At 40.9% G+C, this 16296-nt stretch overlaps 1 protein-coding gene across 9 annotated transcripts in view; it reads right to left on the reverse strand.

The window, feature by feature from the left end:
- ELAVL4 (ELAV like RNA binding protein 4) overlaps positions 1 to 16296 on the reverse strand; it is an 80740-nt gene that overhangs the window by 53763 nt on the left and 10681 nt on the right. For 2 of the 9 annotated variants that reach the window (XM_085067631.1, XM_085067629.1), the window contains exon 1: positions 10261 to 10411. The exons of 1 other annotated variant lie outside the window; for it this stretch is intronic. In XM_085067631.1, the coding sequence (XP_084923757.1) occupies positions 10261 to 10377 (117 nt within the window). In that variant the 5' untranslated portion in view covers positions 10378 to 10411. Of the gene's footprint in view, positions 1 to 6296; positions 6457 to 6694; positions 6877 to 7465; positions 7751 to 8216; positions 8264 to 10260; positions 10412 to 10696; positions 10869 to 16296 lie in introns of those variants that run through there. 6 more of the 9 variants (XM_085067632.1, XM_085067630.1, XM_085067638.1 and 3 more) reach the window with 6 other exon arrangements.

The raw sequence follows: 16296 nt of genomic DNA on the forward strand, positions 1-16296 counted from the left end.
AGAGTCGTGACTGTGCCTTCTGCTTTACAGAAATAACATCTTTGCCCACAAGTTCTTCTGTACACAGTAAAGCAAGAAGTCACAGACCACCATTCAAAGATCAAGGAGGACCAACAGAAGATTTATACATTATAAATCACATTTATAAACCCTTTAAGCCGGCAGGGAAGCCAAATACCCCCAAAACCTCTGATCCTCAAAGCACTATGTGTTAACACTCCACCACAGCGTAGTGACTTAAACATAGGCTATTTCATGCTGTTGAGTCATGAATTTCATATTATCTAACACCAAACTGCTGATGACTATGGGAGTCTATATGTCAGCTGAAGGGGACTGAGAAAAGGCCAGGCCTCTCCCCAAGATTAGCATGCAACTCATTAAAAAGGTTTGTTTGTATTTTGGCCATGTAGTTTTTTTATGACCCTCTCTAACCAGAACTACTATAAACAGGTTGACTTCCAAACACCCTAAGCACTTCATAGACATCAAGAGTCTAAATTAATGTATTAAACAAAAACCCCCTCCAATGTTAAACCTTCCAATGAAGTTCAGTCTAGCAATAATAATTCTCAAACTCATCAATACCAGTTTTGTTGTTAATAGCAGCAGGGAAACATGGACTTCCGGCAACTGTCCTGACCAGCAGGAGCAGAGTCAGGATCTGAAATTCCACATCCTTTCTGGGAAGTTAGATGTAAGATTACAAGCAGAGGCAGATCTACCTTAAATTATAAGTTGTGAGTAAATTGCTGTCTTTGCTAGTTTTCCAGAATGCGACAGTGAGAGATTCTTAAAAGGACGAAAAGCAAGGAGGACACATGTCCTTCATCCCTCATGTCCCTACAAAGGCTTTTCAACAGCACTCAACCCGGGAGAAAATACTTGGCGGTGCTCAGGAAACCACTCAGCCTCTCCAAAGAGGAGTGCATGCAATTACAGGCCAACAGGTAGGACCAGGGCACAGTTACCTGCTCCAGCAGCAATCTTTTGGAGCCTCTACATGGAGATCAGGCAGGACCTCCTCACCAAACGTCCCTCAGGAAGCGAAAGCCCAGGGAAGCGGTTTGGTTTCCCTTCCGCGGCTCGGTGAACGCCGCCGGGCGCGGCGGAGCGGCTGCATCGGGAGGACTCGCGCTACTGGAAAGGCTCCAGCGGCATTGCTGCCCTCTGCCAACGCCAACATCACTTACGTGGGCACGGACGCGATACGGGTGGAACCTTCTGGAAGCACTGCGAGCGAGAGCCACCTCCCATAGTCACTGGCGTCTGCTTTGGAACAAACACACGTTATCGCGCCGCCTTCACCTCCAAGGCTCCCGAACGCGCCGAAGCCACCAAGTGCCACCGCCCTGACGCCGAGAAACGCTGGCGCCCGTCTCCAGACTGGGATAGCTACCAGCAGCAATGTATACGGAAATTTTACAGCAATTAGAGAAGCTTAATTTTAAAAGAATAAAATAATGAAAGTGTTTTCCCCCCCTAGAATTCAAGGACAAATAATTTCCCATCACAACGGCATTGCTGACGGAATTGCGCGTGCCTTAGCAACGAAGGCGTACTACAGCATTTTATATACATCACGCCTCTAAATATTGTCAAAGCCAGGTTTGTATCTTACTGTGCAAGTACATCTCATTTCCAGAGAGGACACAAAGGTTTAGCTATCCTTTGTTTTAATTAATTCTTTTACTTAATATTCTGCCTTTTCTCACCATTTAATTAACAATTCCTAACTGGTTCTCAGCGTTTCCTGACTTGTACAGATTCTTAGCCATCAAGGTGAAAGTCCTCATGTAAGGCACTGTCAAGGGTAGAACAATAGGTAAGATGGACTCTCAGCTTCCTCCCTACTTTTTGGGGCCCTAAAGAAGCACTAATGCATCAGGAGCTCCAAAACCATTAGGGAAAACATATTATAGCGATAGAAAATAAAGATCAATCTAACAGTGCGGAGCTAATGTTTAATGAATTTATGCAAGCAATGTAAATACTACAAATAAGACAGCGTTAGGCAGTTCCAGGAATTAACTGCATTCTGCTTACAATCTCATCTGAGAGTATTTAATTTCTAACACTGATGTTCCAATGCTATTGCAAACTCTGAATATTTAAATGAGTAAACAACAAACAAAAGGTCTCATCTTCAGTGCCCCAAGCTATCATCCAAAACTAGTTATAATTAAAGGTGTGAACAACAGAGTAACAAACCTGCAAAGTCAAGGTTCTGAGAAATTAATGGGCATCACACCACTGCACCAGTTCAAATTTATCACTCATTATCTCCCCAACTAGCACAGTGCTGTTTCACATATTAGTGCCTCCTTTCCTCCAAGCCTTTCCTGCCTTTTCTAGATGGCTAATTTTATACAATTACTGCCTCTGACACACTGAGACCTTCCCCCCCGCCCCACTGCTTCCTCTTGCTGTAAAACTAGTGACCTACAAAAGCCCCCTGCACCTAAAATATTCTAGTATTTGTAAAAGTAAAGACTGATCACTTGAGGGGAAAAAGCAAGCAAGCAGTCTAAGCATCTGTTTCTCCAACATCTTCCCTTTACATGATCTCAAACAGTTAAATGCTCCCAAAGGCTAAGGTGAGGCACAGGTACCCTGTAGACATGTTTTATGAGGATTAAAAGTATCATACTTGTTGAAACACTGACCTCCTCTTCGCGAAGTCCCTCAGAAAATTAAAAATGTGCCTTGCTTTTAAAGTTGCTCTAAGTCCTACACTGCTGGTAACTGGACATTTACAGAAATGACTGCAAAGTGTAACATTACACAAATGCCCTTTCTCTCCTCATCCAAACCCCAGCATTTTCCTTAACATCCATTCAAATGGGAAGACACACATGTATGAACACACAAAAATACATGCGTACCCATCTCTTCCTGCACACTACATGGAAAAGAGAAGGAGAAGGAGAGAAGTGTGAGGGGGAGGGGTGACTTTCCTTCGCAGATTAGCGAATTTAGCAAAATCTGGCCTATCCCTCACTGAGGTGTCATGCCTTTTAACATCACCTCACTCATAAAAAACCTGTTTGAGCCCACTTCTCCCCCAAAACCCCAATGACATTGAAAAAATACTGCATTGCAGTATTTGCCAGTGCATCGGAGTGTATCCAGTTAGCTGTCCCACAGACAAACAAATGTACATTTTAATGTGTCCAGGCACGTAAATGAAGTATCCAGTGGACGCAGATTGCCAAAATGGACAAGTGGATTTGTCAAGTTATCTGCATCTTTCTCCCTCTCACCATAATATTCTCTGCCAGTGCTCATTTCTTGCCTGGGCTGTTTGCTGAAATTGTTTTCGAAGTCCAAGTTCCCAAAGAAGACACCAAATTCCCCCGCCAGGATATGGGATGCAGTCATACCTTATTTCTTTTGAAAAACCTCAGGGTGTGGAGTGGCTCTAGGTTATGTACCAACAGTATGACAATTACTCACAGAAAATAACCTCCATTTAATTAGTACACTCCCAGCATACCAAGTAGGAAGGTTGAGAAAAAAAAGAATTCCCTGTAACTTAGAAGATAGTATTTTAAAAAAATTAATACATTAAATGCACGTAAGATTAATGCAACTGGATTTTCTTTCAATAGAGTCACAATATTTAACAGGACCAAATAAAGATGATGAAGACTATTTCAAACCCATTCAAATGGGATTTTTAAGTATACCCCTTCCAGCTCATTGTAACCATCCTTTGTCACAACAGCTCGGGCTCACTTTGAGGGAGCTCAAAAAGGTAAAATTAATAAAGAGGTAGAAAGCAAAGGAGGCAACCAAGCCAGTCACCAGTGGAAAGGCATCCCTGTATCTAACATGGGAACAGGATTTTAAACTGATGGCTGGTATTCACATTGCATCAATATCCAATTGTAAGATTTCCTCCTTTCTGACTAGTACACCAAGACAACAATTTTTAAAAAAAGAAAAATGTCATGTCTAAGGAAAACTACATTTTCTGTATCTTTTTGTCTCAACAGAAAGAGGTTTTAACATTTTCATCTTTTAGTATTAGTAGCATCTTAATTCTGTTTCACCAACTTAATAGCTATTTTGCTATAGGAAGATTTACAATGCAATCTTTTACATGCAGAAAGAAAATGTCACTATGTACATGCAGTCTGTATTCATTAATATAACCTTAAAACAAAGAAAAGAGGAAGATGGGGGCAGGAACACGTGCACCATAAAACAAGGATTACATTATTTTTAAATCTTTGTAGAAACACCAAACTGAACAGAAAATGAAAATGTAACTACTAGCTGATGACTCTTAAAACAAACAATGCAGCTGTGTATAATAAAAGGCACCCTTATTTATTGTCATGACTAAGTTAACAGATTTAGAACACAGTATCTCTGTTTTGGATAGAAGAAAAATTATTTTACTCTCACGTACAACTACAATGCATATCAGAATGCATCTCTGCACATGCACAGACTGTAAAATACGGAATTTTACACACGCACACACCCCCTCAAGATTTTTTTCTCCCCCTCTACATTGTAAAGCAGTGCAGTTTTCAGAGGGCCATTCAATCACTTTTTTCCACAGAAAGGACTGCAGCAGAAGCAACATTTAAAACAAAGCAAATTAAAAGGGGGATTTGATTTTTTTATTCATATTTAAACTAAGCACTACCATTCCTGCTTGAATTTGCTTTCAAAGTAACCCTGCACCAGAGAAAGGAATAAAGTAAAAAATATCTGCAAATCTGAAAACAGAAAGAAAGGCGTGTTCTATATTCTTGGTTTGCTTCTTATGCCTCCTGATGTGTGATAGATGAGCATTTTCTGGGCAACCACATTTTTATATCTTCTACGCTACTGTCTATCACTTACTAGTCTACTACGCTTTAACACTTCTAGCACCACCAGCTATTTCCCATTATTGTTTGCCACTACAATTAAGAGACCATCACAATTAACAGAATATTCAGCAGTGGTTTAAAAAGTAGAGTTGCCACAAGGAGCCCGACATTGGAAGTGGATATTGTTCCAGCAGATATAGCTTAGACTATGGCTAAAGGTGGGGCCGGAGACGAAGAGGAGAATAATTTCACTATTTTTCTAAATTCCGCTCAGTGCCTAAACCCTAAAATATGGTGAACTCCCCTGAACTGATTATTCTGCCATATAACCATCTGATTTTGTAAAAATACCAATATCACTTAACACAAAATCACTGCTTAGGGTAAATTCATTCTACCTACTGTTCTCATAGGGACATTTGCTGGAAAATTCTAAGAAATGATTTGCAGAAGCTATCAGCTGTGGGAGTTCACTATTATACCTCTGTCAACTTCATTCAATATAATTTACATTTTTTTTTATACTGCCTCACAGGATTCCTTGCAATTTTTTGCACGTACAATTTCACAGCAGGGAGGGGGAAAGAAAAAAAAAAAAAAGATAACCCTCTTTTGCAAAGGAGAAAGAACAGATGCTTAAAACCAGATTTCTAGAAATCACTGTAAGCCTGAGCCAGAAATGTAATTAACACCTATTTATAAAGAATAATTAAAGTTGTGACTGCCACAAAGAACAGCAGAGATAATCGAGGTAGCCCCTGCTTTTTTTTTTTTAGCTTTTTTTTTTTTTTACACTGTTTGCAGTATTCCCACATGATTGCCACCTGCTCCCCCACTCAGCTTCCCCTATGCTCGTTTCCCCGGCAACCTTTCATTGGCTTTTCCTCCCAGCTATCGCTTTCAGTTCGGCTGCTCAGTCTAATCTTATTTGTTTTACACCCATCAAAACAAGCAGCTAGACAAAGACAATCCTGTAAGAATGGGAAAAGACCGTCGCTTTGTTTCCCCGGTTATAATAAATATCCGCGGCAAAAGTCTGCAAAACGTTAAATGAGGGGGAAGGGGGGGTCCCCGCCGCCCCCCGAGCCGGGCTGGCAGCAGGGCCGGCATTGTGCAGCCCCAGCCCCCACCCGGGTCGCCCCGCTCGGTGCCCGCAGTTGTGTGTCTGATCATGCCATTTTGCACAATCTGTAAGGAAAAGCACAAAAGAGGGGACGAGACGAGCACGTCCGGGGCTCCTCCGCGCCAGGAGAATATGGGCTAAAAATAGAAATACTATTTTTCACATAAATGGCTTTGACTTCTCCCGGCATTTAAAAAAGCACAAAACAACACGGCTCCCCCCACCCCACCACCACCCCAACCCCAGCCCCCACCCGACACAAAAAAAACACACCCTTCCTTCCATCCATCCATCCACCCATCCATCCATCCTCGACAGCACCGGCTCCATGGGAAACGCGATACCTGGATTTTTAGAGGCGATTATTAGGTTTGTATTTAAGGCCGGTGTAATAGGAACGGAGATTAAAAGGCATCATCGGCCGCCCGCTCCGCCAGGCACACGCGGTACCATGACACCGTGACTGTCAGCAGAGACCATCCGCGCTCAACTGAAACGCAACGTTCAATGGAAACGCTGTGAAGTGCCATCGCAGCTAGAGACGGTAAATGGATGTACAGATACATATGCACACACATAGGCAGACATATCCCACCGAAGGAAAAAAAAATTTAAAAAAAACAAACAAGGCTCTCTAATTTTATTTTATGACTCACGATCCGCCGCCCTGAACAAAAGAAATTCGCGAGGCACACGAGAAACGAGACAAAACCCCACGAGCAGGCTCTCCCCGTTCACTTACCATTTTCAAGCCATTCCACTCCATCTGTGATCACAAAGATGGACCCTTACAGCCCCTCACAGAGTCAAAAGCAAAAAGAGCGTTATGTAAAAGCTGACATTCCTTCTTACAGCGCTGCTGCCCAACGATGCAACAAAATCGACATATACTAGGCACTGCAACACATACAAGCCTCCTCCTCTTTTTATGAGGTCACGACAGGAAACTCTTTGAAATACAATATGCAGCATTTACTGAAGCTCATATAAATCACCCTCTTTTAAAATTACCATACCTATTGCGCAGTCCACCAAAAAGAAAATTACCAATCTCGAGGCTTTTTTTTTTAAAAAACACCCCCCCCCCAAGGATTTTGCTCTGCATTTGTATCTCCAAAATGTCAATGTGGAAATTAACTCTCCCCCACCCCTTAAAAAAAAAAGCCTCTTCTTCCTTTTGCATTTCAGTTAGCCACATACCAGCCTTGCATTAGAAATGAGCTTTTCTCTTTATTCTGAGAGAAATCGCAATTACCTTAAAATGACAAAGTACATCCTTTATTAAAGGATACGCAGACATTAAATATGAAAGAGAGCGAGAGAGAGGGGGAAAGAGAAAGGGAGGGGGGGAAAGGGAGAGATCATGTACAAACAGATCAGTAGCAGAAAACTAAATTCATGGGAAAACACAGACTGAGAATGATGCAGATTCGGGGAAAATCTGTATGTTAGCTTCTATATCTACCTCTATATAAACCCGCTACGATCAGATTTTAAATCTACTAATACCTACCATAACCATTCTTAATGGCAAATATTGGGTGTCTTGAAAGGCTTCAACTCTTCTAACGGTTTTGCTAAGGTTTCAGGGAATTATTTTATTATTATTATTTCTCTCTCTCTTTTTTTTGGTTGGAAGATCCACAAAGCACACTGCTAGACGTTTGCGCAGCGAGCGATTCTTATCGATAATAATAATAATAGCGGTAGCAATAATAATAATAATAATAAATAATAATAATAGGTAAGTATATTATCTCGTTGTCTCAGTGTGGTGCTGCGGCGGGAGGGCGGCGGCGCCGGCGGCGGGCGGAGCGGCGCGGGGCGGGACGCGCGGAGCGGAGCGCGCGGAGCGGCGCGGGCCCTGCTGCGACTGGCGGCCGCCGGCGCCCCTTTACCGCCATTTATGGGACCATCTGTCAGCGGCGCGGCGCGCTGATTGGCCGCGCGGGCGGCGCGCGGGGGGGCGGAGGGTGTGCGCGGTGTGTGTGTGGGGTGGGGGGGGGCAGGCGTTGCGACATCAGGTGCTATTGAAATTAGCCGCTGCCAGATTGACAATGTTAATGATGCGGTGACCTCTACAACAACAGAGACCAGATTTCTGAACTGCTGCTTGTGTCTAGTAATTAAGGCCCGGTTGAAGAAACAACACGCAGCCCCTTTTTTTTAATTTTTAATTTTTTTTTTTTTTTTGGTTCGCCCGTTCCCACCCTGGCCCGGCGGTGCCGCACCTCGGCCATGCTCCAGTGCCTACATCTCCTTACCTCCTGCGCGCCCCGCTCCCAGGTCCGGCGGATTTTAACCACCTTATCTTTTTCGACAGTTGCTTTCCGGAGAAATGCATATTTAATGATCTGCCTCTAGGCTTAAAGGCACAACAAAAGCACTTTGACGTGCATTTAAAGCTGCATTTATTTTCAGGTACTATTGATTTTAATAATCAACCCATCTCTCCTTCCTTCCGCCCGGCGAGGTTTTTAAAAATACGTATTTTTAAAGGAGTGGATTTGATACTGCTGCCACTTGACAATGTCTAAGGCACAGCAGACACCTATTTATCGGGCGCTCCCCCCGAACCACAGTAGTATTTCAGAATTATTTTGCCACCTCGCTTCATTATTCTTCAGCTCTACAGGAAATAAGACGACAGTGAACTTTGGGCATTTAAAAGAATTTTCTTTTCTAGCCTTAGAGAAACGTGCTTAACTTAACAATGCACACTCATTAATCCTCCGCTCGCTGCCACTGACAAACTAACAAAACTTCACTTCCCAACAGCAATATTTTACCCCCTTCCGACCACAGCAAGTTTATTAGGAATTCTGGCAAGTTAGGAAGCATTCATTTCTTTCTCTTACTTGAGAGTTATTTTTCTAAAGCATGTTTTGTCCAAAGTAACAAGGCATGGCACTCTGTAATTGCAACAAACCTTGAATTAACATTTATCTCAACTATAGCAACCGAGTATTACTGTATTAACACATGTAGGATCATTTCGTTTTACTATCCATCCATTCATTTCAACAACTAAATATGTGGGTTTAAAAAAAAAAAACAAACCAAAACCAGTATCATTGCAAGCGTTTTGAAACGTAAGAGCTGAAAACCGAGAAAGCTAGGATGGGCCACGTTATAAGCTCACTTAGCTCTTTTCCTAGAGAAAGAAAACCTGACTACAAGCCACCAAAACAATTTTCAAAATATATAAATCAAAATCTTTGTTCTACAAGTTTCATTTTTTTTAAAGTATAAATATTCACTCCACACTGCTAAGCTCAGAACTGACATTCAGTACATTTTCAATTTCTTTAAACCATAGACACACTCAAACACACACAGAGACTAAACACACCAATAAAACATACGAAATGTAGTAAAGCTCATAAAATCCAGCTATACACAAACCAAGCAAGGAGAAAAATCACATTTAAAAAACATCACACAATCTATTTGGGGAATGAGCACTGAATTCAATTAAAATATGAACAATGTGAAAGGCTGCAGAGGATTTCTCTCACCACGGATCTTTCTGAGCACATTTGTAGCTTAGTAAAAACTAGCATAGATTAAACTAGCCCGTAAGATACATTTCCTAACTCAAATTTAGGTGACCCATTAGACTGAACACACAGGCATCAAAATGCTACAACAGCCAGCATATTACCATACATTCTTGTGCAAATATGCATCAAATATTAAAGTTAGATTTGTAATGCAAATTTTTTACTTAAGGTCTCTTCAGGGGTTAATAACACCGGAGAAGGCATCCAGAAATTATTTTTAAGTCTTTTCAACTTCAGCCTACTTTGTTACTATAAATTCGTTATGCATATCAAGATTCAGCCATTTTTCTGAAACAATCGCACGCTGCTCCTCCAAAAAATTAGCTAATCTTAACTGTCTATAAATCCAGGTACTCTGCACACTGACCACTTCCCCAAAAAAGCACCCCACACACGCAGCCTTTCCGAGAAACACTAAAACAAATGCTCAAACATCCTCAGAGGCCTCTCTCTGTAAAGACAAAGGCAGAATCCTATTGTTGAAAAAGTCAACCTTATTCTCGTGTTTCCAATAGTACCATTTATCTTTCAGGGAAAGGCACTGACCACCGCATCACGGTGGTGACATTTGTAAAGCATCAGATTCTCTATACAGTCTCTCCAGCATCAGCCAGCAAGCCCCTGAGCAAAGCATATTTTTAGTGCAATCTTCCATCCCCACAAAAAGAAACTTGTCTTAAACAGCTAATCCAATACCAAAATGAAATCACAGGGTTGTTTCCCAGCCCCCCCTCCCTCTCCTTACCATAAATGAGCAGTTTCTTGACTCATTAATGACAGTTTCCCTTAAAAGAAGTGATCTCATATCACTGAGCCCCTCTCCACCACGCATACATCCCAAAGGTTGCGGGTATCTTAGCATCAGTAGCCGCTAGCAAGCTCTCTCATACAGAGCCCAGATGGACTATACCAGAAGCCAATTCAGCGTTAATAACTACCTACTCTGTGCAGTTTAGAAGCCTTACGTGGCATAATGTCCTAGGCAACAGCAGCCGATTGAAACCGCAAATAAAAGACAACCCAGTTCTCCAAAAGCATCAAAAGGAAAAAAATAATAAATTGAAGAATGATTTTTGAAAAAAAAAAAAATCTTACTTGCATAAGATTAAATTGAATCCTTCACCAACATATGAAAAAGGAGAAAAAACAGATGCTGCCCAGAAAAAGTGACAAAATATTACCTCATTATTTAACAAAGCAGCATTAAGCGTCCTGCTGATTTCAAACATCTTGCCACAGATTTTGGTTAAGAGAAACAGAAAGAATCCTTTGCAAGCCCTCTGTCTGCAAAGGGTTCTTCAATTTTCTTGCGCACAACAGAATAGTCAATATGTTATTTCCCTAGAGTTCGCACATTAAAACATCTAGTCAGTGAGCTGAATTTTCCCCTTATCACACTGTAGACTCCTGTTATATGTACTGCTCTCTTTGCAAGATTAGCCTGCCCCAAACATGGCTGTTGTTTAAACTATTCTTTAAAGTAACAGTTCACTCCATAACCACCAGGTGGGCAGTGTACACAGATCCAAGTAACCATCTTAAAGATTTTTCTTGGAATAGCTGCTGGTTGTGATATACAGCGTAAATTCCCCCTACACTTATCAAGCAGGAGGAAAAAAATTGTCACTGTTTTATGCCCTTTCTTCCCCAGAAGTGAGCCCACACACAAAGCCCTAAATTCACTTAGATTTTAACAGATTTTTTTTTTAAAGGGACCTTAAAATTAATACAGGAGTTTTTCATTCAGCAAAAGTGATAAATTCCAATCAGTTCTGGGAACAAAGTGCAATTAAAAGGGAAAGCACACCCAACTAAGTGCTTTGTACTGCAGAAGAACCAAATTCAGCATTAAGTTCAGCAAGAGGGGGTTCTTTCATGGAAACAAAATTCAGCATGCAAATAATTCTGCTAGAAAATATGAACTATACTTTCAAGCAAATTGAAGACAACTTGATAAGATACTGCTATAACTTACTGTGGCTTAAATTCATTTGTGAAACCACTGTTGCACACATCAGAGCACAAGACCAAAATACATGGAAAGGATCCAGTTTTCAATAGCACCTAAGCCTCCCGAGGTATCAAACTGTCCCTATTCCATCATGTCTGCAAGCTATTTAAGTATTTTCTTTTCTGCACTTTATTTAAGGTCAAATACCTCAAGAAATACTTCCATTACTATAAAAAATACCAATTCACTCAACGCTCTACAGCAACACCCAGAGGCTTGAATGAGATTGGGATCTTTGTGTTAGGTGCTGTACAAACACATTTGAAAAGTCATTTCATACCGAAGGATTTACAAACAACATTTACAAGACTGAAAGCACAAAGCAGAGGTGTGAGAAAGAACAATAAACAAAGTGCATCACAAAATGTCTTTACCAGCTGGGATGAATCACTGGAGGAATAAGGCGTATCTGGCAACTACCTGTGCTAGGGCAGAACCCAAAAAGTTATTTACTGAGGCTGAAGAATAAATGCTTTAGATGGATGAGGTTCTTTAGATTTACCACCTATAAAGTACCATCACCTATTTCTTTCATTTATAGCAATCCATGCTGAGTAAGTATATGCAGAGTAGTGATTTTCTTTGCTGGCCTTTAACTAATATTAAAGTGATGCAGTAATGACTTAACCTTCTTGAATATGTATTGAGTTTCAAGTCATCCCTTTTTATATGAGAAAGGTTATTTGCATCGATTTCTGTTTGCATGAAATAAGCTTATTTTCTCATTCACCATATGCCTTGAACACTAATTAAAAGTGTCACTTTCTTCTAATGCAAAAACGTAATCACTTAGTAAATAAGTATTCTTGGCTTTTTGGTCTTTGTGATAATCTATTTAAGGACTTTCTATTTCCACGTAACTTCAGTGCTTTGATTACCACGCACTCCTCTCATGTAAAGAGAGGTGTTTTACAAATGCACATTTTTGTTGAAATTTTTTTTCCAAATAAAAGGAAAAAAAAAAATCTAGAATTACATCTTTAAGGACCCACACTCCTATTACCCCGAGGCAAATCCATCCAATCAATATGAAACCATTCACATGCCACCATCTGCCAAGCTGTAGAGCAATGTGGCTGGAACAGACCTCTTATAAAGCAGCAGTGGTCTCATTTTCAGTCTATTAGGGAAGTACCAGAGCTCTCTCATGTGCAAGGACACAACACTCCCAAGTCAGACCTCCTCACACCACTTTTTCCGTGCACTGCTGCAGAACTCCTGTAATTTTTGCTACTTGAGTTTTCACACTAATCATCAAAACAAGAGGGAGGAGAAAATGATCAGTAACAGTCCTATTCCACTGCAGCACAAAATAAAGAACTCAATTTAATTGTATCCTAATATGATTATAGCAAACCACTTAAATGCTGCTGCCTGTGAACTACAACCTGGCATTTCCCATCACCTCATTTTCTACTCTTCTGGAGAACTAAACACTTATCCCTGGAACAGTGCTACTCTTTTCCAAGTCATTCCTATAATAAAATTAATATTTAATTGTTATCAAAAAGTTATTTTGTTGTTTGACAGATGGGAGGGTGCAGGTGGATGAGGAACCAAGGAGAGGCATGTGAGAGCAAGAGATGGATCTCATGTACAAGATGATTTAATAAAGATAACGGGCAGGGAAAAGACATTACACAATGCAAGCACCCGGGTTTGTCCTATGCAGTAATTCAAGAACCTCTGCAGAAAGAGCCTCCAGTTCAAGATACCACATCAACACTGTCTTCAGCAAAACTGAGCTCACACAGTCTTTTCATCAGAACATCTCATAATAATTTAAAATATCCTTCACCACCTATAACCTCATGCAAATGCACTGTATGACTAAAAAAGAGCACTAAGAAAAAGGGAACATGAAGGTTTACAAATCCTTTATAAATACAAATACACACAGAGAAGAAATGAACTGCTTTAGAAACATCCATGATATTACAAGAAACTGAAAAGCTAAACATGCAATTCACGTGATGCTGACAGTCACAAACTCAGGTGGAAAAACTAGAGGTAAATTGTTCATGGCACCTAACCCAAAGTCAGATTTCAGGGAGGAGAACAAAGAAAAAAAAAAAAGAAACCATCAGCCTAATTCAGCTTACTGCCCTTTGCTGTACATGTGTGCAGGACGTGGCAGGGACTGGGGGTTAGAGGGCAAAAATGGCTAAACAGGTTATTTACTTACATAGTACAGCTTTTTTCCACTGTTACTTGAACAGCTTACAATCAAGTGTATATACACAACTTAATTTGTTTAGCTACTGAGTAATTGAAAAAACAACAATGAAATTAAACACCTTACAAACCACCCTGTGGAAATCAGGCAGGAGTGGGTGACTGAGACTGTAACATTACCTGACATTGAAAATGTTTTTCAGGTTCCTAAAGGTTTGAGAATTCATGTATTTGAGGAAGAGTCAAATTCTGAAGGTTTCACTGCAAAGTCTGTAAGTCATGGTAACTGAACACCAGCCATGAAAAAAAAGAAACACCATAAAATTTCTGAGAAACCAGTAGGTGAAAAAGGCTGACTGACGTGGTCTGGAGTTTCTGTTAGTTTCTTTTATTTGATGATCCACTGAAAAACAGGAACCTGTCCCTGCCTCCTGTCCTGCCCCTGCTGTGGAACCCACCGACAAGCTGTATAAGCTCTGCTGCTGATGCAATGGACTGTGTGGTGCAGTGAAATTCCTCCTGATGCTGAGGAGATGAAATATGCCACACACCTACCTGGAAAAACTATCACCTTTTGGATCTGAACCCATAAAAGAGGAGGAAAGAAAAAAAAAAGAGTAGCTAGAGATCTAGCTCCTTAAAGAGCTAGACATCAGATGCAAAACAAGCCAGAAAACCTTCCTATATACTTACAATCCTAAATGAGGAATTTAGATGCACAAAGCTTAGGCAAAGTAGTCACAGTTCCCCCAGAAATCACACTTCGGCTGCTTTTGCACAAATATGCTATTTAATGTTGCTTGCCCACTTTCTTTTTCATGCCTTATGAGATGTGTAATTTGGATGCTGCATAGCTGCTCTAAGTATCACATGCCAATTTTCCGAAGATGTGTGTATTTGCAAACCCCACTGTGGATACTTATGTTTGAACGCCGGGAGACTGGAACAAAACTCTCCAGGGCACAGCAGAGCACAGAGGTAACACAAGGAATAGATGTAAATAGCTCTGATGGTGAGGCAAGCCTTAGTGACAGGAACCACATCCTCAATTCCACAACTGGAAGCAGATTTCGGCATGCATGTGTGCCAGTGAATAACCTCAGCAGAGGTTTCCTGGGACTGCCAGGGCACTGGCCAGCCAGGGAAGGAGGCCAGCGGCTGTGCTACAGTGCAAGAAGGGTTTGGAGCAGATGATTCAGCACCTTCCCAGCATGTCTGAAGGCCAGCAATGTCCCTGGCTGCACACTCCTCTCCTAGCTCTGCAACACAGAGCATCCACTCGGTCACAGGATGTCCTGCCTGGCCAATTTTCAATACACTTGAAAGAACCCACTGTCAGCACTGCCAGACTGAAACAGCAGCATACATTGCAGGTAAATATGTTAACACAGCAGTAGGTTACCAGGAATTCTTTTTCCCCTTTCCCAGTTCTTTTACTTTTGGCTCAGGAATATAGATTTCAATGCTTTCACTCCCCTGATTTTGTTTTCCTCCTTTTAAATTCGGGGATATTGAAAGTTGTATTCTAAAGATATCCTAAATCCTACAGCTTGCTTTCCTGCCACTACAAGCAGGACTCGATCCTACCTACAGGGAGAGTTAAAACATTTCTACATTGCTGTCAATTTTGTATAATACAGTTAGCAAAGTTTCAACTGAGCACAAATGAAGATGTTTTCAAAGATTTATGACTGCATTTTTAAAATGTATTTACTTGTAAATAATGAAAGGACCTAGACACTGAAGAACTCCAGACTTACCAGGGAGATTTACATGAGTTCAGCCATTTTTAATGTGCCTATGTATAAGCACAAAAACCCTCATAAAAAATGTGAACAGGGTCTTTCAAGCAGCATTGCCTAATTTTAGAACAGTTGATGGATTTGCTCTAAGCCCATCTGTAATACAGTGTGCTATACACCTTGCACTCAGGCCAAATAATATCAATAACAAGAACAAAGATAAAAACCTGAAAGGGGATTAATGTGCTGATGTTGCCAAGCTTTGAGACAGTGATCAGAAAGAGATCTGGGGAAGAGTGCAAGGTGGCTGGATCAGAAAAGAGGTACAGGAGGAATCAAAGGAGACCTGTGAGCAGCATGTAGAAGGGTTATGTCTCCTGCAACTTGCAATTACACAGGAAGGATGCAGAACCAGAAAGACACAAAAGAGAATAAAGACAATGAAAAGTGTCAAGAGCTATTAATTGTCCCAATTACTTCTCATTAGAGCAGCTGGCACTTAGAGTATTTTAGTAGCAGCAGGCACAAGGTAAATAAGTATTACAATTTCACATATTAAAAAAAATCCAGCCATTTCCAGGTAAATCCTTTCATGAAACCTATCCCCAAATCAAGGATGCTTGACAGGAGAAAAAGTTTAAAATGGCTTTACTACAGAAACCAAGCTCACACCTGTATGTACAAGTGCCAGGACTTTCAAGAAGCTTCCTGTGTATATCTGTTTTATTTTACCCCTTTAAAAATAGGCAGCTGCCTAAATAAGGTACCCAAATTTCAGGGATGAACAGCTCCCTCAAGAACATGGCTCACACAACTCTCCAGTGTGTATTTTGGATTACAGAAATGACAATTT

Source organism: Lichenostomus cassidix, chromosome 8, assembly GCF_008360975.1.
Source record: "Lichenostomus cassidix isolate B80296 chromosome 8, HeHo_3.0, whole genome shotgun sequence".
NCBI lineage: Eukaryota > Metazoa > Chordata > Aves > Passeriformes > Meliphagidae > Lichenostomus > Lichenostomus cassidix.